Genomic DNA, 27,833 nt, shown 5'->3' with positions numbered 1-27,833 from the left:
GAATGCTGGCCTCATTTCTTTCCATTTTTATTTTTTTGAAACAGCTTCAGAAAAATAGGTATTAAGTGTTCTTTAAATGGTTGGTAGAATCCCCCTGGGAAGCCATCCAAACCTGGACTCTTGTTGGGAGATTTCTGATTACTGCTTCAATTTCCTTGCTGGTTGTGGGTCTGTTCAAGTTTTCTATTCCTGTTTCAGTTTTGGTACTTTATATGTCTCTAGGAATACATCCGTTTCTTCTAGATTACTTAATGTATTGTCATTTAATTGTTCATAATATGTTCTTATAATTGTATATCTTTGGTGTTGGTAGTGATCTCTCATTCGTTTTATTTATTTGGGTCCTTTCTCCTTTCTTTTTGATCAGTCTGGCTAGGAAACTTAATAAACTAGGAGTTTATCAATCTTCTTAATTCTTTCAAAGAACCAACTCTTAGTTTCATTGATCTGTTCTGTTGTTCTTTTGGTTTCTGTTTCATTGATTTCTGCTCTAATCTTTATTATAATTTCTTTTTCCTGCTAGGTTTAGGCTTTACTTGCTGTTCTTCTTCCAGCTCCTGTTTGTATAAGATTAAGTTGTGTACTTGAGAGCTTTTCTGTTTCCTGAGGAAGGCTTATATTGCTATATACTTCCCTCGTAGGACCACTTTTGCTGCATCACAAAGGTTCTGAACTGTTATGTTTTCATTGTCATTTGTTTCCATGAATTTTTTTTAAATTCTTAATTTCCTGGTAGACCTATTCATTCTTGAGTAGGATTCTCTTTAGCCTCTGTATATGAGTTCTTTCCAAATTTCCTCGTGATTGACTTCCAGTTTCAAAGCATTGTGGTCCGAAAATATGCAGGGAATGATCCTAATCTTTTGGTACTGGTTGAGACCTGAGCTGTGACCCAGTATGTGATCTCTTCTGGTGAATTTCCATGTGCACTTGAGAAGAATGTATATTTTGTTGCTTTAGGATGGAATGCTCTAAATATATCTGATGTCCATCTGGTCCAGTGTCAGTTAAAGCCCTTGTTTCCTGATTGATCTTCTGTTTAGATGATCTGTCCATTGTGGTGAGTGGAGTGTTAAAGTCCTCTACTATTATTGTATTATTATCCATGTGTTTCTTTAATTTTGTTATAAATTGGCTAATATCATTGGCTGTCCTCATGTTAGGGGCATAAATATTTACAATTATTAGATCTTTTTGGATAGACCCTTTAATTATGATATAGTGTTCTTCCTCATCTATTATTACAGTTTTTGGGTTAAAATCTAATTTGTCCGGTATGGATTGCCACACCACCTTTCTTTTGATGTCCATTGCATAATAAATGGTTTTCCACCCCTTTGTTTTATTTTTTTTATATTTTATTTATTTATTCATGAGAGAGGCAGAGACACAGGGAGAGGGAGAAGCAGGCTCCCTTGGAGAGCCTGATATGGGACTCAATCCCAAGACCCTGGGATCACACCATGACCAAAGACAGATGCTCAAGCACTGAGGTGCCTTGCACCTCCTCATTTTAAATGTCTTTGGTCTAAAATGGGTGTCTTAAAGACAGCGTATTGATCAGTCTTGTATTTTTATCCAGTTTAATACCATACCTGTGTCTTGATTTTAGCCCATTTACATTCAGAGTAACTATTGAAATATATTAATTTAGTGCCATTGTATTATCAGTAAAGTCACTGTTTCTGTAGATTGTCTCTGTTCCTTTCTGGTCTCTCTTACTTTGGGGCTCTCTCTTCGCTTAAAGGATCCTCTTTAGTATTTCTTGTAGGTCTGGTTTAGTGATCACAAATTCTTTAGTTTCTGTCCTGGAAACTTTTTATCTCTCCTTCTATTTTGAATGATATTGTAGCTGGGTAAAGTATTCTTGGCTGCATATTTTTCTCATTTAGCACCCTGGACATATTATGCCAGTCTGTTCTGGCCTACTAGGTCTCTGTGGATAGATCTGCTGCCAATCTAAAGTTTCTACCCTTATAGGTTACAGACCTCCTGTCTCAAACTGCTTTCAGGATTTTCTCTTTGTCTCTGAGATTTCCCAGTTTCACTGTTATATGTTGGGGTATTGGCCTATTTTTATTGATTTTGATGGGGGTTCTCTGTGCTTCCTGGACTTGGATGCCTGTTTCCTTCCCCAGATTAGGGAAGTTCTATGCTATAATTTACTCTTATATACCTTCTGCCCCTTTCTCTTTTTCCTCTTCTTCTGGGATCCCAGTTGTTCTAATATTGTTTCACTTTATGGTATCACTTACCTCTAGAATTCTCCCCTCGTGATCCAGCAGTTGTTTCTCTCTCTTTTTCTCAGCTTCTTTATTCTCCATCATTTTGTCTTTTGTATCACTGATTCTCTCTTCTGGTTCATTTATTCTAGCAGTGAGAGCTTATTTTATTGTATCTCATTAATAGCCTTTCTGATTTTGACTTGCTTAGATTTTATTAATTCTTTTATTTCTCCAGAAAGGGATTCTCTAGTGTTTTCCATGCTTTTTTTCAAGCCAAGCTAGTATCTTTATAATTGTTTTTTTTTTAAAGATTTTATTTATTTATTCATGAGAGACACAGAGAGAGAGAGAGACAGAGACACAGGCAGAGGGAGAAACAGGCTCCCCACAAGGAGCCTGATGTGAGACTCGATCCTGGATCCCCAGGTCACACCCTGAGTCGAAGGCAGATGCTCAACCACTGAGCCACCCAGGCGTCCCTATCTTTATAATGGTTATTCTGAACTCTGGTTCTGACATCTTACTTACCTCCATACTGATTCGGTCCCTAGAGTCAGTACTGCCTCGTGTTCTTTTTCGAGGTGAGTTTTTCCATCTTGTCATTCTTGCAGAAAATGGTTGCTTTTATATTTGTAGAGTTGTTGCCATTTTCTTAGAGCTCTGGTTGAGTTCACAGGTGTTAGGAATGATTTGATAGCTACCCAGCTGAATTCCTGGGACCAGATGAAACTAAGGTCTACTCCTCCGCCATCTTGGACACTGACAACAGTTTTAAAAAGACAATTTTTGTTATCTGTTTGAAGCCATGAAGTGGTGGTAGGAGAGACTGTGCCCTCCGAGCCCACATCACCTTTCCTGTGTGACTCCCAGCGTCCAAATGACCACTTGCCCTCTGTGCCCCTCTTGGGGCAGCTGTTGTTAACTAGCCCATGTGTGGTTTTGCAGCGACCCCGACTGTGAGGGGCACCGCTGTGAGAACGGCGTGTATGACCCACAGCAGGACGATGGGGATGAGAGTGCCGACGAGGACAGCTGCTCTGAGCATAGCTCTAGCACCTCAACCTCCACCAACCAGAAGGAGGGCAAGTACTGTGACTGCTGCTACTGTGAGTTCTTCGGGCATGGTGGGGTAAGTACCCCTGCTGGGATAAGTGCCCCAGGGGCGGGCAGCGAGCAGGTACTTAGAACCAGCGGGTGCCAGGTGGAATCCTCGGTGTGATCATACTGTGTGTAAAGCTTCATTTGCAGTGTGGTTAAAATCAAGGTGTGGTCTAAAACAGTGGTTCTGCTCCTAGGTTGTGCTTATCTTGAAGAAATAACAAAAAAAAAAAAAAATGTTTGCCCAAAGATCTACCTATAAGGATTTCATTACTCCATTTTTGCATTTGTTTGTGATTTTTAAATCAGTTGATGAGCTAGGGGCCTCACGAACAGCCATCTTTGGGAATTGTTGGGTCCAGATCATGCATAGCCCACGTGCATGATGGGGGCGGGGGGCACTTGCTGTACATGGTGTGCGCTGTGGGACACCTCACGGTCTCAGTACAAGCAGATGTCAGCCATGTTGTGCCTAGGGGTGGCTGATAGGAAAAGCAATGGCTGGTAGTTGCTTTTCTTACTGCTGTCCTGTCTGCATTTGCTGAACATGAGTACACACACATGCAGTGCCAGGAAGAAATATTGGCAGGGAGATTGAGAGCAATTTTCTTTTTCCCTTTTGGCACTGAATAAGAAACCCATAAACGAATGAAAAGATTCTACAAATGCATTTATTGACATGAAACAATAATCACACTGCATTATATAAGAAGTAGATTAATCAGTATATGTGATTTTTTTTTCAGTTTAAAAATGTCCATTTGTGTACATAGTTGTACATGTTTTACCATATTTTTCACGAACATGTGCAGGTGGAGGGGTTGGTGCCAGAACAAATCTTTGGGTCACTCTAGAGCAGGTTTTCCTTGTTCCTGCCACTTGTTCATCTTCCTTATTTTTCACCATGAACATGTATTACATAAGTAATAAGAAAACTTTTGTTTTTAGAGATACATTCTGAAATTTGCAATATTCAGCATCATTAAAACTTGAAGCTTAATTCAACCACACTTTCCTTTAACTGCCTTAGCCTCCAGCTGCACCAACAAGTAGAAATTATGCAGAGATGAGGGAGAAGCTTCGTTTGCGGCTGACCAAGAGGAAAGAAGAGCAGCCTAAAAAAGCGGACCAGCTCTCAGACAGAGAGAGTGTGGTTGACCATCGAAGGGTGGAAGACTTGCTGCAGTTCATAAACAGCTCAGAGACCAAGCCTGTGAGCAGCACTCGAGCCGCCAAGCGAGCCAGACACAAGCAGAGGAAGGTAAATGGCATGCCAGTGTGGTTCTGCTCAAGGGCGACCTGAAGAGCCCAGCTGGATACAGCAGGCCTTGGGAGCCTGACTGTCACTGTCTCTGTCTCTGCGGCCTGAGCTGGAGCTGGTCAGAACCCCAGGTTGTATTTTCAGGACATGGCTTTCCCTCTTATAACATAGATCTAAAATGGGCCTTTGGGTCCCTGTGCCCCAAGGGGGCATGCTGCAGCAGACCCTTGGCCGCTGTCTGTGGAGGAAGAGCCTTGTCTCTCAGGGAGGTTGAGGAAAGAGCCCCTGGATGTGAGGGAATAGGAGGGGGTCACTTAGACACAAGGCTGAGACAGGGCCCTTGGCCCAGCAGTATCCTTCAGACATAGTCTGAGTGCCCCACCCCATGTTCCTTGTCCCTCAACTGGCAGAGGAGAGTCAGTCAGAGCCCTCCCAGAAGAGGTCAGGCATGCAGCATTGGTGGCCAGGGTCCAAAAGTAAGACGGACAGCTATTGTTAGCAGCCCTGGGCACCACCACGGGGCGTGGGCTGTCCTGGAAGCAAGCGTCTACCAAGACAAGCCAGGTTGGCCCAGCAGTGGGCGTGGCATGCAGAGGCTGTTGACCAGCGTGTGACAACTTGTAGTCTATACTTCACTAGTGAAGGGAGGGATAGTGTCTGCTCTTTGGCAGGACAGTGCGCCCTGGGGCTGGGCCCATGCCATGGATGTCCCTGCTTTAGCTTCCTCAAGAGCCAGACTATGCCAGGCAGATCCAGGCTGTGTACAGAAGGAACATGGGACGACAATGGAGGCTCTGACGGCAAACAGGAGGCTTGGAGAAGAACCTGGGCCCCTGTGAGGTCCAGCAGAGCCGGGGTGGGAGGACATCCCAGAGTGTACTGGACAAGGAGCTCCCACCTTTAGCTCCTTGTGATGGGGAGACAGTTGGGATCACTCCACCAAAGTGGAACACCTGTCGAGAGCCCTGCTTATATCTCACAGCCCTAATCAGTGTCTAACTCACAGGCTTTGAGAAGCTTGTTCTGTGCCTGGGAGACAAGGGTCTGCCAAGCCCCACTAGAGCGGGGCAGTGAGACCTGCTCTTCATTTGGCAGTGTTAGGTCAGGGCCCGCTCATAACCCATGCACTTGGTACCCTGCACCCCATCTTCATAGAGCATCTGGTTGACGGACTGGTTGTGAGTTTCCTGTAGATTCTGTCCTGGGGCAGATTTGCTCCTGACCTGTGCTGTGGGAGGCACTCTGCTCACTAGACACAGGGCCACTCTGGGAGCTGCTTCCAAGGTTTGCTTTTAACAGATGGAACCAGGCTTTTAAATAAGTGTTACTTGAATTGTCAAGTTAAATTTTTTTTAAGTAGTGCCTACTGGGATGTTGTGAAAAATAATTGAAACTTGGAAGGACTTTTATTTTTTTTAATCATATTGTTTTTTACTTTTGAAAGGATTTTAAATGCAAAATATATTTGCCAAAGCTTTTACTGGAGCTCAGTGATGCAGAGTCGTGCACTTTTAACAGACTAAATTTGTTTTCTGAGCAAAAGGAATAGTTTCCCTGGGGGCTTCTGGGTTAGGTGTCATTTGGAATGAAAATTAACTTCATGCCAAGCTGGAGGGCAGAAATAGGCAATGTCTGCCTGCTATGTGACGTGGAACATACTAGAATGTCACTTGCTCTCTCACGCTGGTGAAAATATGTTGGGAGTTTGGTGTATCTGCTGTGGTGGGAAAAAGGAATTTCAAGTTTGTAGTGTATACTTTTTACGTGTCCTGTTGATGTGCATGTGAATGCACCAGCCTCACCTGGAGAGGCGGCCCACTGGCAGCTGGTTGGCTGCTGTGTGACCGGTGTGTACCTTCAATCATGTAACCATCCAGCCCCCGTGTGCAAATAGGAGGCTGGAGCAGGGCAGACACAGCAGCTGCTTTGACCTTGTTTTATTTTATTTATTTATTTCTTAAGCAGGCTCCATGCCCAGCGCGGAGCCCAGTGTGGGGCTTGAACTCACGACTGTGAGATCGAGACTTGAGCCGAGATCAAGAGCCGGCTAAGCCACTCAGGTGCCCCTACCTCGTTTTAAAGACATGCTTAGCCACTAGAGCAAAGGCTATCGGGAACTTTTTGTTACGGAGCCCTTCCCCCACCATCATCAATAAAGTAATAAATGTATACCTTAGTAGAAAGATTAAATCTAGTAATCCTAGAGAGTAAACTAATTTGGGTGAGGTACGTTTTAAGCTACTTGGCTTATTATAACCTGTTTCAGAGTATATATTCTTGTTATATGACTTGTTTTTAAAAAAATTTTATTTTTTTTGTGTGTTTTAATGTTTAGAACACTCACTCTTGTCTTATGTCTTCTTTTCCCATCGGCAGCTGGAGGAGAAAGCTCGCCTGGAAGCTGAGGCCAGGGCCCGGGAGCACCTGCACCTCCGTGAGGAGCAGAGGCGACAGGAGGAGGAGGAGGAGTTTCAGCGGCTTCAAGAGCTTCAGAAGCTGAGGGCCGTGAAGAAGAAGAAGAAGGAGAGACCAAGTAAAGACTGTCCCAAGTTGGACATGCTTGCTAGAAACTTCCAGGCAGCAACAGAGTCTGTACCTAACTCTGAAACCATGCACAATGGCTCACTAGAGCAAATGGAAGAACCAGAAACCTCCTCTCTCTCTCCTTCCACACATGGGGACCACTCAGAGGCCAGGCCGGGGCCGGGGGTTGATGGGGATGCTGCCAGCCCAGTGGACGCCAGAGACTCCAAGCTTCTCCTCCCTAAGGAGGCCAGTGGGAAGCAGCAGGAGCCGCTGTCTTTCCTCCTCGACATAATGCATCACCACAAAGAGGGGAACAGCAAGCAGAAGCTCAAGCAGACCAGCAAGGCAGGCAGTGAGCCTGCGAGGAAGCCGGCCGACTCCCCCCGAGCCTCAGAGGGCCAGCCCAGACCAAGGCCCCAGACGGAGCCAAAGGCCAAGGTGCTTGACCTGGCTTCCCTGGCAGAGCAGAAGAGGGAGGAGAGAAGAGTGAACAGTAACAACAATAACAAAAAGCAGCTGAACCATGTCAAGGAGGAAAGGCTGCCTCCGGCCCCCCTGGAGCCTGCTCCGCCCAGCGAGCCCCTGCCGGACAGCAAGCTGGTGCTGGCGGACTCTCCACAGCCCAAGGGCAAGAGCAAGAAAAATAGGAAGAAGAAAGGAGACAGAGTCAACAGTTCAATCGGTAAATAGGGAGCAGAGGGGTCTGTGTGCTGGTGCCCCGGCCTCTCCTGGCCCCGGGCTCTCCGTGGCTTGGCCACAGCAGTGAGACACAAATAGCCACTATCGTTCTCTTTTATTGTTTGGAAATTACTACAGATGTGCAGAGAATTCCTCTGCGCACCGGTCCCCCAAGCTCTGTTTCCACATCTGCTTTCTCTTTCTCCCTCTTTCATTGTTCTTGAACTGAAGAAGAATACTTTCAGCGTGAAGCTCCTTGCCCTTAAATACTCCAGTCTATATTTCCTCAGAACAAGGGTACTCTCTTAGGAAACCACAATACCATTATCAAAACTAAGAAATTATTACTGACACAATGGGATAATCTAATTATAGACCTTATTGCTATTTCTCCAGTTGTCCCTTTAATGTCCTTTTATTTATTTTTTAGGTTTTCTAAAAGCTTTATTTAAATTCAGTTAATTAGACATATCGTATTCTTGGTTTCAGAGGTAGAGGTCAGTGATGTGTCAGTTTTCTGTAATACCTCAGTGCCCATCAACCGTTTACCCCATCTCTCTCCCCTCCCTCTCCCCTACCCCCTTCTCTCCCCCAACCCTCAGAGAAAAAAAAAAAGTTACTGTTTTTCCTGACACAGGATCCAGTCCAGATCACATATCCTCTCTCTTTAATTTCCTTTAATGAATCGGTTCCTCAGTCTCTTGTGACCTTGACATTTCTAAAAAGTACAGTCCATTTATTTTTTACAATAATTTATTGTTTACAATAATTTCAGTCTGGTTTTATGTGCCATTTCTTCATGATCAGATTCAGATTGTGTATTCTGGGCAGCAATGCCAGGGAAGTGGTGGGTGCTTGCTGGTGCCTGCTGTGGGGGGGCACAGCATCTAGTGACAGGGACTCAGCCTTCCTGCTGTGAGGCCCACACTTTTCTCCTTTGCTCTGATGGGGACGGGGTCTCCTGCTGCTGCTAACATTCACCAGCGAGTCTTGCCCAAAGTGGCTGTTCCCAAGTTCTTTGCCAAGTGGTTATTTTTCTAACATTACTATTCCCTATGTGCGTTTCTTATTTGGTGTTCTGTGGGAGGCGCCTCCTTCCCGTCTCCCCTGTGTATTGTTTGCATTCATTCAGTTATTTATATCAGGGTGGGTTCATGGAATCTGTCTTCATGCTGTCAATTAGAATCCATTACTGACCCCACATATTTTGGTCCCCTGGCTGTCCCTGAGTCACAGTGGGAGCCCCTTTGGGTGGTCCCTCAACCCCATCATTCTTGGAGTACTTGCATCCTTTCCTGCACAGTCAGGAAAGGTATTCTGGGCTTATCTTGTGCTTTCCTGCCCCAGCTCTGAATCTACTACTTTCCAAGAAGCCCTGGTTCTTTTCAGAGCAGAGTGGCATTGAGAAATCCAGACACAGGGGCTGCTGGTGTGTTGTTGCTTTTAGACCCTTCCTGTCAACACAGCAGGGCAAGTGGGGGTGTGTGTGTGTTTGTGTGTGTGTGTGTGCGCGTGCGCGCGTGTGTGCACATGTAGCCTACACAAGCAGCTGGTGTATTTTCTGTAATAAAAGCCGAGTTCGGGATCCTTGGGTGGCACAGCGGTTTGGCACCTGCCTTTGGCCCAGGGCGCGATCCTGGAGACCCGGGATCAAATCCCACGTCGGGCTCCCGGTGCATGGAGCCTGCTTCTCCCTCTGCCTGTGTCTCTGCCTCTCTCTCTCTCTCTCTCTCTCTGTGACTATCATAAATAAATAAAAATTTTAAAAAATAAAAATAATAAAAATAATAAAAGCCAAGTTCACACTGATGGCTCTGGTGGTGCTCTACCTGCACCTCCCTCCTTCAGCATGGCTGTGCAGCAGTTCACCACAGTGTGCATCCAGGAATGCTCGCCCTCCCTGCTGGAAAAGACAATGGCCTGGCTCTGTGGCCGCGTTCCCTCGGGGTGTCTCCAGGCTGAGGGCACACTGCTGCTCTAGGCTTCTTAGCCTGTTTGCATGCCTCCCCCTCCTCACTCCCAGCCCAGTTTTCCTCTTTCCACCTTGCGTCCACCCGCTCCCTATAGGGATGACTCAGTGTCTTTTCTTTTTTGCACAAAAGGTAGCACAGTAGAGATCTTTTGCCCTTTGATTGCCCCTCCCGCCAACTGAACATAAGCAGGAAAGCTGTGTGCATGGGCTCCCGGCCTTGTGTCCTTTGTTCGTCATCACTCGTCATCACAGCCAGGGCCTCTGTGGGGCCAAGTTTCCTCAGGAACTCCCTAGAAGGTGGAGTCCGAAGGCAGCACCACAGTCCTGGTAATTGAAGCCAAGACAGGAGGGGACAGGAATCCCCAGTGTCGCTTTCATTTGCATTTTCCTCCAATACAGTGAGGTATTTTGAAGGGCTATTTTGTCTCTTTTTTGTGAATTTTCTGTTCATATTTTTTTCTTGTTTTTTAGTTAGGTTTTGGGTTTTTTTTCCTTGCATTTTTAAGACTCATATATGAGAAATATTCGCCTTTTTACCTGCATCATAGGCTGCAGATATGTACTCCTTTGGACTGTGTCTCTGTGGAAGTTTTTTTGGGGTTTTATATAGTCATTTCATTGATCTTTTAGTGCCTCTGGATTTTAAACAATGATCAGAAAGCATTAATCTAACATTAAGGTAGAAGAGGAGTGTGCCCCGTATTTCCACCTTTCTCATTTAGCCCCTGGTACACTTGGAGAGCCGTGGGTCTAGTATTATTTTCTTAAATGGTTAGCCTGCTGGCTCAGCATCAGTTAATAAAAATTCATCCTCCCCGGGATCCCTGGGTGGCGCAGCGGTTTGGCGCCTGCCTTTGGCCCAGGGCGCGATCCTGGAGACCCAGGATCAAATCCCACATCAGGCTCCCGGTGCATGGAGCCTGCTTCTCCCTCTGCCTGTGTCTCTGCCTCTCTCTCTCTCTCTCTGTGACTATCATAAATAAATAAAAATTAAAAAAAAAAATTAAAAAAAAAAAAAAAATTCATCCTCCCCCATGATACAAGACGCCCCCTTTGTGCTACAGTAAGTTTCCCTGTGTCTTGGGTCTATTTAGGATTCTCTCTTCTTTTCCTCCTTGCTTTATGTGCCACTGCTGCACTGACTTGGTTATCTCGGGCACTCCGTGTGTCGGGGGGAGGCCTCTCCTCCCCTGCTTTCCCTTGTTGTCCAACTCTTCTTTCCTGTCCATGCATCTGTGTTTTCACTAAAGTGTCTGTGTGCTAGAGCCATACAAACCCTTTGTTGGATCTTTGTCAGGGTTGCATTACATTTATAAATTAATTTAGGGAGAATTGATCTCTTTATGATGTTGATTGTCTTTTCCTGAAATAGAGGTGTTTCTCCATTGGTTCAAGTCTATTTTTGTGGCTTTTAGGAATGTTTTAAATTTTCTCTCATTGATTTTTCACATTTCTTATTGAGCTTATTGCTAAGTATTTGACCTTCTTTGTTTTTAGTTTCATTAGGGTACTCCCCACCATTATGTCTGCTAGCTCTGCACTTCAGGTGCATTAGCCACGAGTCACGTGTCATCACTGAACACTGGAAATAAGGCTGCTCCAAATTGATGGGTCTTGTAGTAAAAACATACACTGGATTTTGAAAACCTTGTATGAGGTTTTAAAAAATTTTAAATGTCTCAGTATAAATCTTTTACTGGTTACATGTAGAAATGATCATCTTTTGGCAGTGTTTAACTGAATAAAATATATATTACTAAAATTAATTTTACCTATTTTTTTTTTATTTTTTTAATGTGGCTACCAGAAAATCTTAAATTATATCTGTGGCTCACATCATCTTTCTGTTGGCTAGTACTGCTCTCACGGGTTATTTGTGTTTGAAGTCTACTGATATCTGTATATTAACTTTATATCTGCTAACTTACCGAATTATTTTTGATGCTCTGGGGTTTTCCAGGTATTCTGTCGTATTTGTGCAAATAGAGAAAGCCTTTTCTCTTTTTATTCCAACTTTTCCAATTCTTTCACTCCAAGATTGAGAATGATGCAATCATTTCAAATGATTGCATCATTCTCAATCTTAACAGAAAGGTCTGGTCCACATTAAAAGTAACATTCTGGCTTAGGATAAGGTTTACGTATTTTATCATCTTAAGAAAATATGCGACAAGTCCTGCTCTTATTAAGTGTTTTTATTGGGAATGAGTGTTGTATTTTGCCAAAGGTTTTCTAGTGTCTCTGAAGAGAAACATAATTTTTCTTCTTATATTTGTTACATTTTTGGATTTTCTAATACTGAGGCAGGCTTGGATTCCTGAAATAAAGTCCACTTGCTTGTAGTGTATTGTATTCTTTAGTTTTGGTTTCTGTTTCCTAATATTTTATATAGCATTTTTATATCAATAAGAGCTATGGGTCTGTAACTTGTTTTTTCCTGATGCCTATATTAGGTTTGGGTATTAATATTATTACCTCATAAGGAGGTTTAAAGAATCAGGATTTTCATTTTCAGTGTTGTAGAACAATTCACCCTGCATTGAGACTGTCTAGGTTTTCAGGGTTTGAGAGAAATCTGTGCAACACTCTGGGCCTGGTATTTTTTTTATGGGAGAGTTCCTTAACAATTTTCTCTCTTTGCTGAGAAAGAAATGGAAATTGGTCTATTTGGTATTTTTTTTCCAGTGGGGTTAATTTTAGTAAACTATGTTTCCATAATAAATTCTTTTAGCTAGATTTTCAAACTTATTTACATAGATGTCTGAAACTACGTAATTTTTAAAAATGTATTTTTCAGTGCCTGTCTTCCTCATCATTTCTTATTTTGTATATTTGTGTTTTCTCCCCATTTCTGTTTCATTCTGCTAGTTAATAGCTTCTCTTTTATTCAGGGGGCGCCTGGCTGGCTCAGTGGGTGAAGCATGTGACTCTTGATCATGGTGGGGTCATGAGTTCAAGTCCCAAGTTGGGTGTGAGAAATAATTTGTCTATTTTGTTAAGATTAAAAAAAAAAAAAGGCTCTTTATTTATTGAACAGGTTTACTGTGGCTCTTTCTAATACCTCATCAATTTCTGCTTTTATCTTTATTTTCTCCTGTGCTTTCTTTTACTTTGCTTTATTTTCTTTCTTTTGTTTATTTTCTAAATTTTTGATTTAGAAATTTAGTTCATTTGTTTTCATTCCACTATTTTTATTGATCAAAGTATTTCCCACTTCAGATTTTCCTGTGATCATTCCTTTAAATATATCTCATAGTCTGATAATATTTCTATTGGCATTTTGCTTTGTTTTACGAAACTCAAGAGTTTCTTCATTTTTGTCCCCACATTGCTCAGTAGTTTAAAAAGGTGGCTTTCAGGTTTCCAAGACTTGTTTTTTGTTTTCTTAAGATTGTATTTATTCGAGAGAAAGAGAGCACGAGCAAGTGAAGGAGCAAAGGGAGAGGGAGAAGCAGGCTCCCTGCTGAGCAAGGAGCCCCCAAGTAGGCTCAAGCCTAGGGCCCTGAGATCATGACCCGAGTCACAGGTAGATACTTCACTGACTGAGCCATGCAGGTACCCTTGGGAGAGCCTTTTATATGTTAATAATTTATAGATTTTCTGCATTGCAATCAGAGAATATTGTTTGTAATATTTCAGCTTTATAGAAATCACTGATACTTTTTTTGTGACCACCTTTTGTGACTGCTCCATATACTTTCAGATAAAAGTATGATTTTTTTTGTTATCATGGTGAAAATTGAAAAAAATATATCTCCATGATGTACTTATGAATAATATTTAAGGTTAGCTTTTCTCTTTCCTTCCTGGTTTTTTGTCCTCTTGACCTGTCTTCTATTATTTATTATTATGAATTTCTGTGTTTTTTTGACTCTTGCAGTTTTGCTTTATAAAGGTGGTGTTTGTATTTGGTGCACATTCCTAACTTTAATATCTACTTAGTGAATTATGGGTTTTAGTACTAAAAAATGTCCTTTCATTGTGTTTTTGTGCTTTTGCCTTGAATTCTACTTTGTCTGAGATGGTGATCACTGCCCCTTCTCTCTCCATGTTTCCATTTGCGTGGTGGGGCACCTCTCTTCTCATCCCTTTCTGAATCACTCAGCTTTAGCTTGTTCTCTGATTTCAGACAGCACAAATCTTGAATCTTGTTTTGTGAGCCAAATGGAAAATTTCATCTATAGGTGAATTTGAGCCCATTCCCATTTATTACTACTATGTGCTTTGTCTCAAGTCCAACAACATTTTATAATTACTCTGTGTATTTTATATTTGCTGTTTCTTTTTCTCTGTGGTGTGTTTTCTTAGCTTTTATTTTTGAAAATCACTGGGGTTTAGGAAACTTGGCAGTCTTGCCTGAGTGCATTCCTCTACCCTCATACTTGTGTTGCCCCATCCTTGGTTTCCCTGCTTACCTTCCACAGTGGACTGCAAGGCAGGTCCTCTGACACCCACTTACTTGCCTGGACGATGGTCCGGGAACTGATTCTGTTCTTTCCACCACCACTCCCCTGGCAGTCCCTTCTTTTCCCGTTTTCCAGCTGCATTATTTCTGCTGTTGGACACACAGTGTTCATAAGTCTCCAGCTGATTACATTCCGTGTTTGTGCTGGTCCTCCTGTGGGCTGTTCCCTATCCTCCTCTGGCTGAGTGAGGCTCACCCTTGGGCGCATGCCCTCAAGTAGGGGTACAGAATCCTCTGAGCTCTGGCAAAGAAGGATGTTGCCTATAGTCTTAATGATGTACACACAGCCACAGCCTGGCTGGCTGTGAAACCTTCGGGTCACACTTTCCACTCTAGTTAACATAGCTTTTTTGTGAAAAATGTCTTCCTGGTACTGAATCTGCTTATGTTTCTGTCTCTTTTTTCTTATATCAAGATGTTCTGTCCTGATTATTAGTTCTACTTAGAAGAAAAGAGTATTAGAAATTGCATTTAGAAGACAGCTTTTCCAGCAGACATGCCTGCTCTGTTTGCTTTTGTGCTTGTTCCTCTTATAGAACTATAATGGGAACGCTGTTGATCAGAAATTCACTTTCCTACATCTTCACTTTCATTACTTCTTTAAACATTCCTACCCCTTCCTCACACTCCAGCATTTCTTTGAACAGGGCCTCAGCAAGTCTAGTTGGCAGCCAAGCAAGGTCTGCAAGTAGACATCTAGATGGAGGCCCAATTGGAACAGTTTTAGTGGCTGGAAAGGAACAGATTGGGCCGTGGAAGCAGGACAGTTGTGACTGGATGTGTTAGGAGGGTGACTCCGTGTTGGCCGGGTTGGGCAGGATGGAAGCTGAGACCAAGGAGCCTAACTGGGAGGGTAGTGAAGGCCAACAAGAACTTGCTTGGCAAGTAGAAGGTATGATGTGAGTGTAAGGTGGGGCAAGAGGGTCACTGTCAGAAAAGGAGCACTTTTGCCCATATTGGGAGTCAGATGCCTGAAAGCACATGTACAGAGGAGGTGCCTATATGGACGCAGAACTCAGGAGAGCAGTCTGGGGCAAGGGTGGAAGTTTGATGGTCCCTGTGGAAGGAGGGATGGGATGTGGGGAGCAGAGGAGGAAAGCTGACCCCACAGGGAGCTTTGGGTGCCAGCAGAAGGTGGGCTGAAGGGGCTGTGGTCATGCAAGTCCCTACAGGGAAGCTCTCCACTGACATTTCTGTGAGCTTCCAGATGTAAAGACATTGGCCTGGTGGTATAAGTCAGCAAAAATGTTACCTGCTCTTATAGAGGTGAACCATGTCTTATGCTACTGTGCAAGTACCCCGGTGATAGGGGAAAAAGCGTGGCCTTGTTTTTTTAAGATGACAAAAAAAAAATGATCCTTGCTAAAGTCTACAGGGAAGTGGAGGCTCTGTATCATGGGGCTGGGTACTGTGTCTGCACCACCAACCCTCATAGCAGCGGTATGCACTGATGTCGCCTCTGGCGCACAGGGCTCAGTGCCCAGGAAGTGCCCAGCATTGCACAGGTGCCAGACAGGGCGGGTGGAGAAGAAACAAGAAGTTGAACCCCTCAAACTTGCTGAGATTCTAGGAGATGGAATGATCATGAATCATGAGTCTCCCTGCCATCCTGCCTGTGTTTCAAAGAGAGTGATGTAACTATTTTTTTATTGGAACATCCTGAAAAGTTTTTGATGATGTCTCTGGGATATTGCATGTATACACGGAACGCCTGGGAGCGCCATCTTCCTATAGAGCTTGATATCTGGGTCCTGGGTAGTCAGTCATGTCCTCTTGGTGCAAGGGACAGCATTCTCCCCCTCATAAGGCTGCCTTCTGAGCAGCTTCTGTTTACCAGCATGCCCCACTCTTTCCCTCCCTCCAGTAGGGACTTAGGACGGACTGGGCTTGCAAGCACCTTAGGTTTCCAGGAATCTTCTCAGGGGCTCTCCCATCATGGAAACATGTCAAGTAAAGACCAGTCTCTTGGGGAATCCAGGTGCCAGCAAGTGGATCTCTTCTAGTGGGACCTGAAGCCACAGTTGCTTTGCTCAGCAAACATGTGAGTTCCATAATTTCCAGGTTGAACCTGATGTTCACAAGCACAGGAGAGACATCTCTCCTCCTTTGGTTGTTTGTAAAATCTCATTTTAGAAAAAGTTTCAGTTTTGAAGTTCTTAAAATTAAGTAAAGCCAGGTAATTTGTTCTCTTATAATCTGACTTGCTTCTTTTCTTTCATTTTACAGATGATGTCTTTCTGCCTAAAGATATTGACCTAGACAGTGTGGATATGGATGAGACAGAAAGGGAAGTGGAATATTTCAAAAGGTAAATATTAGGGCTATGTGTCTGAAGTAATGATGGTTTCATGGCTGCTGTACATGACCCTCATGACCCTCCCATAGTGTTGAAGGGTTTCTTGGACACGAGAGCTGTCAGCTGGCCAAGGAGCCTGGCTACTCAGTAGCATCCCAGCCTGTGAAAGCCTGCCCCACATGTCTCCGCCCCAGCACTGGCACACATACGGGCCTCCTCACTCACCCTTGTACCCAGTCACTGCTCTCTTCACCTCTGTGTGAAGACTGGTTTAGGACCATTTCTCTCAAAGTGCTCCAGACCAGCAGCATCACGTGGGCACGCAGCCACCACCACCCCCCTCCCCCAGGACCTGCCAAATCAGACATCTGTATTCTCACAAGCATCCCTGGTGATCCTCATGTGTGCTGACATTGGAACACACTGATATGGCATGCTTTTAAGGAGAAAAATGACATTTTAGATATTTGCTCAGTTTTCCTGATAAGCAGGAAATGTATTCTATACATTATTTTTTTGTTTTTTGTTTTTTTTTTTATACATTAGAATACAATGTATTCTATAGTATTTTATCTACTTTGTGAATTATAGCAAGTGAGTTTTGTTTTCAGGTTTCTTCTTTAACTTGTTTGTTTTAGATAATACACACACAGAAGAAACAGTTTGCGGTGCAAAAAGTCATGAACTCATATCTGAAATGGTATAGAGGTGTCTGGGGGCTCTGTCAGTTTAGCATCTGACTTTTGATCTCCGCTCAGGTCTTGATCTCGGGCTTGGGGGTTCGAGCCCTGTGTTGGGCTCCATGCCCAGCGTGGAGCCTACTTAAAAAAATAAAAGACAAAAATAAATGAAATACTGTATAATTCTAAATGATTCTGGAAATCATATTTATTATATAATTTATATATGTGTACATGTATGTATATATCTCATCTTAATAGGCAGAGTAAAGCATTTACTAAAGTTGGACACCCGTTCATAATAAAAACTCTTAAATAGGACTAGATGGGCACATCCTTAACATAATAAAAGGTATCCATAAAATAGAATAAATAAATGCCATACTTAGAGTGAAACATTAAAAGCTGTCCCTTGAGATTAAAAAAGAAAAAAGATAAGGATGCCCATTATAAACAACTTTTGTTTATGAAGGTGTAAGAAGAATCAAAAGGGATGAGAATCAGAAGGAAGACAGAATTATCTTTTCTCAGGTGACATGAGAGAGAGAGTGTGTGTAGTGTGTGTGTGTGTGTGTGTGTGTGTGTGTACAAAGTCTGAAAAAATCCTGTCGGGAAATCACTTGAGTTACTAAGACAGTTTGCCCTGGAGCTGGATTCTGGGAGCAGGGGATAGAATAAGAGCATTTCATGCGTAAAGGCAGAACTTTGAGGGATATTTTTCCAAGGTAGACCTGTGGGACTCCTGTGCTCTAAATTCATGCCTGGCCTTATAAACAGAGATTCTCAGACACCCAGAACCTGGGGAAATCAAACATCTAGAAATGAAAAATACAGTGTTGAAAAGGAAGATGTTAGTAGATATATGATAAATAGGTTAGACACTGCTGAAGAGGGAATTAGTGAACGGGAAGAACAATCTGAAAGATGCACCCAGATACAGGAGAATGGAGAAGAGGAGAGAGGTTCAGAGACATGGAGGAGAGACCAAGTCTGACATGGTGTACCTGGGACCCCTGGGAGAAGGTGGACATTCCAGAGAAGTTCTGTTGGAAGAGGAAACAGTACCTGGGGATTTTGCAGAACTAATGAGAAATCCAGAAGCACAACATATACCAGTGGAATAAACAAACCAAAGTCCGTTCTTCAGCATAGCCAGTGTGAAACCAGAAGACCATGGAGTGATATTTACAGGTTTGGGAGAAAGTTTTCAGTCTGTTAACTACATATCCCACAAACTTACTCTTTTCCATAGTAAAGAAAAACTGTAGGAACTTGCTACAAAGAGGTCTGTGTAAAAAAAAAAAAAAAAAATCTTGAAGCAAAAAGGAGATTGATCTCAGTCTGATTTGCAAGAACGAAAGAGAGAAAACAGCCTTATAAATGTCATTAAATAAAACATTTTCTTTGTAACAAGACAGTAATGTCCAATTGACATTATATCTGAAAGAACTGCTGTATTGAACAGGAGTGTGTAAGCTAAGTATGAGATGGGGCTGATACCCTCAGGTCCTTTTCTTATTGAGGTATTTAGCAGTTAAGTATTTAATATTCAGACCTCAAGCTAAATGGACATGATACAGTTTTACAGCAAGCATTAAAAGAATAGAAGTAGGATATATAAATTGCTAATCTGTAGAAGGAAAAAAGCAGAACTCCAAAAAGGGAAAAAAAACAAACATGTAAATAAAGTACAGCAAACGAATTTTAAAAACACAAGAGACAGAATCTCAGTTTTATCAGCAACCATAACAGACCAAAAAAAAGTGCCAGATGTTGTTAACAGTCTTAAATATATACGTATGCACATGCACGCACACACATGCCATTTACAAGAACATACCTAAAGTACAATGAATAGAAAAGTGGAAGTAAAGAGGGAAAGGAAGTTGTTGTATAGTTAAGTTATTATTAAACAGAATATGGCTTAATATAAGGGACAGATAAAGATTGCTACATAGTGTTTAAAGGTTCAACACGTGAGGAAGATGTAGAAATTTTATTTATTTTTTTTTTATTTTTTATTTTTTTTAGAAATTTTAAACTAGGTACTTAATGGAATAGCCTCAAAATACAAACAGGAAAATTGTTTGGGCTCCATAGAGAGTCAAATCCACCCTCTTTGGAGGGCATCTCAGACTATTTCTCTGCGTGGCTGCTTGCTTGAATAGCGCACACATCCACAGGGCTGTGGATGATGAGCAGAGCTTGGCCAGCAAGGAATACAGATGAAAGTGCCTCCAAGGGGATCCCTGGGTGGCTCAGCGGTTTAGCGCCTGCCTTTGGCTCAGGGCGTGATCCTGGAGATCCAGGATCGAGTTCCACGTCGGGCTCCCTGCATGGAGCCTGCTTCTCCCTCTGCCTGTGTGTCTGCCTCTCTCTCTCTCTCTCCTCTGTGTGTGTGTGTGTGTGTGTGTGTGTGTGTGTGTCATGAATAAATAAATAAAATATTTAAAAAAAAAAGAAAAAAAAGAAAGTGTGTGTGTGTGTGTGTGTGTGTGTGTCATGAATAAATAAATAAAATATTTAAAAAAAAAAAAAGAAAGAAAGTGCCTCCAGGGAACAGAGTGTCTGTGTTCTTGGCAGACAAGGCGCTCAGAAGTAGAGCAGGTACTGGGCTGCAGAAAAAAAGCTTAGAAGTTTCAGATAATGCATGTGTATAATTGTGTTCTCTGACCACACCACATTTAAGTAGGCAGTTGACAATTTTAAGTCCTTAAATATTTGGAAATTGGAAAGTACATGCACTAATGGGTTTAATAAGAAACCACAGTAGACATTTAAAAATATGTGAAACTAAGGAAAACATTGTATGTGAAAACCTGTGGGATGTGGACACGGTTTACTCTCGAGCGCTCTTTCAGTGAAGCCTTAAAGCTGCCAAGTGAGTTTTTAAAAACCTGAAAATTAATGAGTTACAGATGTCATTCGAGAAACTAGGGAATAAACCCAAAGAAAGTAAAAGAACATAATACGGGCAGCCCCGGTGGCGCAGCGGTTTAGCACCGCCTGCAGCCCAGGGCGTGATCCCGGAGACCCTGGATCAAGTTCCACGTCAGGCTCTCTGTATGATGCCTGCTTCTCCCTCTGCCTGTGTCTCTGCCTCTCTCTCTCTGTCTCTATGAATAAATAAATAGTAAAAAAAATCTTTAAAAAAAAGACATAATACATAAAAGCAATAATAAAACAGAAAATATCAACAAAGCCAGACTTTGACTCTGAAAATATTAATTAAATAAACCTTTGAGAGACTGGTCAAGAAAAATAGGGAAAAAGACACAATATAATAATCAGCTGGGAGAGAACCAGGATGTTGACAGTTATCAAAGTTGGACCATGGCTGCGCCCACATCATCATACTGCTTTGGTGTGGGTTCGACACCTTCTGTAATGAAAGGGCGTCTTTAATGTTATGACTGTGTAAGTGAAAAGGTGGGCCGAGCTACAGGCACTGCAATGATTCAAATAGAACAGAACACTGGGAACAACTTCACAGTTAATTTTAAAACTAACACAAAATCACACTAATAACAAAACAGCCTGAATGATCCAGTAACCATCAAAGAAATCAGGAGTTACAAGTAATCCTACTGAAATACTACATCTGACATTTGTGTAGAGAATTCTCCCAAAACTTCAAAGAAATAATCCAGCCTTGTACCTGATTCTACCAGAGAACTGAAAGGAAGAGATAGCACAGGGCCCCCACTTCATTTTATGAGAGAAGGAAGATTTTCATACCAAAATCTGCTAAAAGCAGCCAGACAACATGAAAAATCACAGATCTCTTTCAGTCATGAATACTAATTGGATGAAATCAAGAAATAATTTCACATTCCAAATCCAACAGTATTTTAAAAAGCAGCATATGACCAAACTGTTGTACCCCAGGAACGAAAGCAAGGAGCATTTAGTATCAGGAAATCCACAAGTGCTCTTTGCTAAATTGATTTATTAAAGCAGAGCCATATGATCATTTCCATAGGTTCAGAAAAAACATTTGAAACATTTGATAGAATGTTAGCATTCAATTAATTTTTAAAAAATTGCAAACTAGTAGTAGAAGAAAATATCCTTAACCTGAAAAGGAGATTTACCAAAAGAGAGAAGAGAAGAGAGGTCTACATGAAACATTTTCTAAAACAGGAAACATGGACACATGTACAAAAACAAAGATGCTTTCCTTAAATCATCCTTCCTAGGTAGCATAATAAGAGAAACGCTTGAGTGGAAAGCATGAAATAAAATTCCATTTTATAGGTGAACTAATTGTCTACAAAGGGAATTACAAAAGAATTTAGCAAGAAATAGAATTTAGTAAAGGGCCTGGCTGTAGGATCAGTGTACAAAAGTTAGTTTCTCTACACCATCCATAATCTGAAAATATAGTTTAAATAAAGACAGTATTTATAATAGCACCAGAATCTGTGCAGTCTCCATGAATAAATCTTAACATAAGTTGCCCACAACTGATGTATAAAAGGTAGTGAAGCATGAGTGAAGAGCATTGAAGACCTAGAATACATCCTATGTTCATTGATAGGAAAAGTGAATATCATAAAGCCATCTCACCTCCCTAAATTTATCTGTAGATTTTATTTTTTTTAATTTATTTATTTATGATAGACATAGGCAGAGACACAGGAGGAGGGAGAAGCAGGCTCCATGCCGGGAACCCAACACGGGACTTGATCCCGGGACTCCAGGATCGCGCCCTGGGCCAAAGGCAGGCGCCAAATCGCTGAGCCACCCAGGGATCCCCTATCTGTAGATTTTAAAACCCAAGAAGGATTCTATAAAATTGAGTGTTTTTCAAACACTTTAGGGTGGAAACGTGATACAGTCACACACAGAATGCTGTATACAGCAGCAGCAAGGAATGAACTACAGCAGTCTGCAACATGGTTCTTACAAAATAAATAGTAGGGCAGCCTGGGTGGCTCAGCGGTTTAGCGCCGCCTTCAGCCCAGGGCGTGATCCTGGAGACCCGGCATCAAGTCCCACGTCAGGCTTCCTGCATGGAGCCTGCTTCTCCCTCTGCCTGTGTCTCTGCCTCTCTCACTCTCTGTCTCACATGAATAAATAAATAAAATCTTTTAAAAAAAAAGAATAGTAGGCAAAAGGCAGAACATGAGAATATACACAATACATTATATAAAGTTCAGTTTAGATGCAACTAAAGTATATTTAAATTCTTTTTACTTAAATTCAATTATTAACATATTTTATTGGTTTCAGAGGTAGAGGTCAGTGATTCATCAGCCTGTAGTACACCTAATACTCATGACATCACGTGCCCTCCTTAATGCCCATCACCCAGTTACCTTGTCCCCTCTACCTCTTTCCCCTCTGGGGACCCTCAGTTTGTTTCCTGTGATTAAGCCTCTCTTATGGTTTGTCTCCCTCTCTGATATCTTGTTTTATTTTTCCCTCTCTTCCCCTGTGATCCTCTGTTTTGTTTCTTAAATTCCACATCTGATTGAAATCATATAATTGTCTTTCTTTGACTTATTTTGCTTAGCATAATACCCTCTAGTTCCATCCACATGATTATAAATGGTAAAATTTCTTTTTCTTTTTCTTTTTTTTTTTTTTTTGATCACTGAGTAATAGCCCATTGTCTGTATACGCCACATCTTTATCTATTCATCTGTCAGTGGACTTCTGGGTTCTTTCCATTAAATGTACACCATTCAATCCACCAGCTCCACCCCTGGCTGTCTGCCTTCGAGAAGGGCATGTAACCACACAAAGATTTGTACATGAATGTTTCCAGAAGTTTTATTTGTAATAGCCAAAAACAGGACAACCCAGGTATCCGGAACAGATGAGCAAATAAACTGTGCTCTGTCCATCCAGTGGACACTACTCAGTGGTGGAAAGCATACTCCTGATCATACACCATAGACGGATCTCAGGCCAGACAAGAGGTCCATACTGCAAAGTACCATGTACATGAGATTCCAGAAAATACAAATGCACAAAATACAAATAGTGACAGACAACAGATTGCTGTTTGCCTAGGGCTGGGGCAGCAAGGAGATGACAACAAACGGGCCTGGGGAAAAGAGGGGTTCCTGGAAGTGTTCTGTGTCTTGATTGAGGGGATAGTTACCCAGATGTATATGTTTGTCAGCACTATGAACTCTATAGTAACTGCTATTTATCATACATAAATTATACTTCAGTATAATTTAAGTAAAGTAGATCATTCAGGGATACTAAACAATACATTGGTGTTAAGACTGTAAAGAAAAGTAAGGAAATTATCAACATAAAAAGCCAGAATAGTGATTAGTTGTCCCACGGCTCGATGCTGTGATCCAGTGTTTGCCTTAAAGTTTTCCTGTATCATGCACATCTGTTTACTCTTCTGTATGTGTATTATGTTCACCAAATAAATTTATAAAGGGTTGATCTGACCCTCCTAGAATAGAAAGAACTGGGATTCCTTTTTCTACCTGTTACAAAGACTTAGTCATAATTATGAAAACATTGTGATATTCATGCAGACTTCGGAGCCCAGAAACAGACTATACAAACACTGAGCTTTGGTTTATGACAAAAGGCAGGCAGATCACTGTGGAAATAAAGGTGTGTTCATAGATGGAGCTGTGAAAGTTGACATAAGAAAAACTTTTAAATTGGATCTTCACCTCGCATCATATTTAAAGGTCAGCTCTGGACAAGTTAAGATTCTCAGTGTCAAAAGCAAACCTTTTAATTTGGAATGTAGGGGGATATCTTTTTGACATCAGAGTGGGGAAAGAGTTCTTACAAACACCAACCATAAAATAAAAAGTTGTTAAATGACATTAAAATCAACAGCTCTTTAAAGTGAGACTGTATCTGCAGCATGTCACCAAGGGTGCATATCAGGATATAGAAATACTCAGAATAGGAAAAGACACGCAGTGCCGGGTGGGCTGTCACGTGAATCATGTGGCCAGGGAGTTGCAGAGACGCTTCCTCCTGTCCGACTCAAGCTTTGAAGTCCCGCATGGGTGCACATGTAGGCCACTCAGGCAGAACCATGTGAGCGGCACCCACGGGTCAGTCCCATGGGGTGAGCTCTCACACCTTGGAAATGACCACACTATGGCCTCATGGAGGAATTGCACAACATGATGTGGATTGAACGCGGTAAGAAAGACATACATGATGATTCTGTTCCTGTAAGTTTGGAAGTAAGCACAGGCAGACGTTGTTGAGCTGTGAGATCGTCAGTCTGATGGTCCCAGACACCAGGGTGTGGGCTCCCCTGGGAGAGGACAGCAAAGGGCCATGGGGTTGGCAGGGTCGAGCTTCTTGCCCTGGGTTGGAGTGTGGTTACTCATGTACATGTGCTCTGTCCATGGAATGTGGTGCATAGCTGACCACGCGGAGGCCTGATGGGCAGGTGGCAGCGGGGTGTCAGGTGCAGGGGAGCCGGGCACACGGTGTGGGGAGGAGGCGGCAGAGCTGGTGACCATGGCCTCTGTGCTGGCCCGTTGGAGGCCTTGCTTCAGTTGGCTTGGAGACACCTGTGAGCGTGGAGAGGAGCAGGGGGCTCCTGCTGGAACAAGAGGAGACGGTGGAGTCGGAAAGGCAACACTACTAGGACTTGGGTTTTGACCAGCTGTGGCCAGGAAAAGAGAGGTTGGATTCTGGGAGGTGGTGTGGTGCTTGGTGGCAGGGGGGACGGGTGATGCAGGGGGACACAACTCCGTCCACCTCAGACCGCCGGGTGAGCAGCGCCAGAAATTGCAGGTGGTCAGGTTAACCACTGTGTAAATGAATCCATTCAGTTTCTGGTGGTGTCAGCAGTAACCATTTTCAGGCTTAATTCCAGTTTCTGTGACGCAAATGAGATGTGGACAGGTGAGAACGTCAGAAATTCTGCAGAGTAAAGGTCTTTGAGAGAAAATGTTCCTCGTTTAATTCAGAGTCGGCCATTGTTGCCTGGGAAGCAGGTGTTTTTGCAAGCACTGTTGGGCGTGCGGGTCTGGCCCTGAGGCCCGAGGGCACTCCTCTGCGCCTGCTGGGCCTGAGCGCCAGGAGCTGATGGCAGGCAGTGCTGTGACCAAGTCTCACTATGAAAAGTCCCATTCATAGTGCATGCACTCATGCGTTTGTGGGCAAATGAGGGGAGGTGGGATCTCTGTGGCTTGACACATGGAGAGGGCAGGGTGGTTGCACATTCTCAGATGGGCTCTTCCAGAAACTTACCTTGGGCAGCTTTCCTGGAGGACAGCAGAGGACATTGAGGGCACTGGCCAGGGTCCTGAAGGAGGGGCATGCCCTCCCCAGGGCCCTTCCCCACTCTGAAGGGTGGCCAGGCAGCCTGGGGTGGAGGGGATCTTGATGCTGGGTCTGGCACACTGAGTCCCCCTCCCCCAACTCCCAGTCCCCAGGAGTAGGCTAGGCTTTGCCAGCACCTACTCAGCAGTAGGCTGTTTCCTTCCATGACTGTTGGGCTCTTTGTCTCCACAGATTCTGTTTGGATTCCGCTCGACAGACCCGGCAAAGACTGTCCATCAACTGGTCCAATTTTAGCTTGAAAAAAGCCACTTTTGCTGCCCACTGAATGAGGACCGCCTGAAGAGGAGTGCGCGGGAGGTGGGCCAGGCCCCGGAGCTGTTGTGCTTGCCCAGGGCTGTGCCGGGTGGGCCGCCGCACCTGAGACCCCCCCAGACCGAGAACTTGCAGCTCGGCCCGCATCGGTAGCTCGTGTGCGTGTAGTCTGTGAGTGAGGCGTCGATCGCAGTGCTGTGCTGTCGGATTGGAACAGTGGCTCCCGCCAGTTCTCCACCACGTGGCCAGAGACGGGTTTCATCATCCACGTGGCTTGTTGCCTCTGCATCTCGCCCCGTCCTGTCATCTGTCCCCGCCGGGGGCACTGCCGTCACTCAGCTCTCGTGTGTCCTGCGTCCCCCTGAGGCGGGCTGGGCGGGCAGGCGCGCTTTGTTCTCCTCCACAATCTACTGTTTAAGAGTGTACACGTTGCGCTGTTTGTGTCTGACCCCCCTGACTTGTAGCCAGCTTGTGTAAGATCCCTTGCAGAATGAGAAAGTTCAAAACAAAACCCCACCCAGTACTCACACCATCAAGTCTGTTAGAGAGTGTACGACTGTATTAACACGGAGGCCTGCCTGGCTACTTTTTTAACATATTGTTAAGTAATATTAAAATCATGTCTTTCTTTTTGAAAGATGGAATACATTAGTACAGCAGAAGACCTCGTCTGGTTGCTTTCTGCTGGGGGTGGTGGCGGATTGGGGGAGTGGGGGGCAGGGCACATGGGGGGAGGCAGTGCCCTCCCAGGGGCCCCTGGGCACCAGCCCTGGAGCATCTCCCGGGTCACCCCTGGCAACAGTTTCAGGGTCCTGGCGCCCCCACTCTCCATGCAGTGGTGTATGGGGGGCCTCCCATGCACCAGGCAGGGCCCAGCCCTGGGACAGCCCAGCCAGATACTCAAGAGGGTTTGGTGTCAAGGCAGCAGTCACCACCAAGCAGCAGCCAGGGGGGTGGAGGCTGTTCCTGCATTCTAACCTAGGGAGGCTGGGATTCATAGAGCCTATGGGCAGCACCATCCAGTTGGGAGAGGGCGGGATCGTGATGTTTGGTGAGACTATGAAAAGTCATGTTAAATCGGGTATAAACATGGAGCAACACAGCAGTATTTAGGATGAAAATGGGAATGCTGCCATGGTTCCTTTCCTCTGCGATCTCTCCAGGAGGTTTGCGATCTGAGTCTCTGGCAGAGCCCGTCCTGCTCCCACCCGCTTCCCAGAGTGCTCCGGAGCTCCCCCTGCTCCCTCCTCTTGGGAAACCTGCTTGTGTGCAGCCCTAGGGATATGGCATGCCCCTGAGTGAAGGGGGAGTGATGAGGGCACCACTTCTTGTAGAGACTCTGGAAATACTCTGCGGTTCCATCCCCAGGACTTCTGGACAGACAGATGCAGGTAGGAGAGAGAGGAGGCAAGAGGCCCTCTGAGGCTTTGGTCTGACCCTGGGCAGGATGGGGCTGACCTTCCTGCAGAGGTATCAGGTCTGAGGTGCCCATTGGACACCCAGGTGAGATGTCTAGCATAGGGGGGTGTTGTTCATGGACAGAAGGCCCCACACTCACCAACCTGTGAGGCTACCCAGGAGCCAGTTTGGACGGCTCAGGGGTTCAGGCCCAAGAACCAGAGTTGAGGAGAAGGGTAGCTGTGGTCAAGGGGGGTTTGGGGCTGGCACAGGGCTCTAACACTGGGGTGACCTTGGCCACCACTCAGTGGGAGCTGGTTTGCAGGAGAACCAGGGTGGGAACGGCAGGTCTGGGATTAGGAGATAGGGCAGTAGCTAGAGGAATGTGAGGGCAAGAGGCTGGCTGGCTTGTTTTGCTTTTTTTTCCTAGGTGGGAAGAAGGATGAGCATATCCCTTTGCTCATGGGGTGACCCAGCAAAGCGAGGAACAGGCTGGGCAGTAACCACAGCTGGAGCTGTGTCCTTGAAAGGCCTCCAGGACCCCCAAGCCTGGGCCTCAACCTCTCTTGGTGAGAGCAAGGGGAGAGCAAGTGGGGAGCAGGGGCTGCCTGGGCAAGTGGAGCAAACACTGGGAGGGGTCTGTGGGGGAACCTGCTCTCTGGGGAAGCTGCCCGCCCAGGCCCC

At 44.1% G+C, this 27,833-nt stretch overlaps 1 protein-coding gene across 5 annotated transcripts in view; it reads left to right on the top strand.

Annotated features, from left to right (window-relative positions):
- The window catches only part of FAM193A (family with sequence similarity 193 member A), a 165,467-nt gene extending 139,054 nt beyond the window's left edge, over window positions 1-26,413 (top strand). For all 5 annotated transcript variants that reach the window (XM_072803976.1, XM_072803964.1, XM_072803966.1 and 2 more), the window contains 5 exons: window positions 3,171-3,354; window positions 4,354-4,584; window positions 6,961-7,792; window positions 16,452-16,533; window positions 25,671-26,413. In XM_072803976.1, coding sequence (XP_072660077.1) covers window positions 3,171-3,354; window positions 4,354-4,584; window positions 6,961-7,792; window positions 16,452-16,533; window positions 25,671-25,764 — 1,423 coding nt within the window. In that variant the 3' untranslated portion in view covers window positions 25,765-26,413. The remainder of the gene's footprint in view (window positions 1-3,170; window positions 3,355-4,353; window positions 4,585-6,960; window positions 7,793-16,451; window positions 16,534-25,670) is intronic.
- Window positions 26,414-27,833: the final 1,420 nt, after the last annotated feature.

Source organism: Canis lupus, chromosome 2 (assembly GCF_048164855.1).
Source record: "Canis lupus baileyi chromosome 2, mCanLup2.hap1, whole genome shotgun sequence".
NCBI lineage: Eukaryota > Metazoa > Chordata > Mammalia > Carnivora > Canidae > Canis > Canis lupus.
This window is presented reverse-complemented; position numbering and strand designations above follow the sequence as displayed.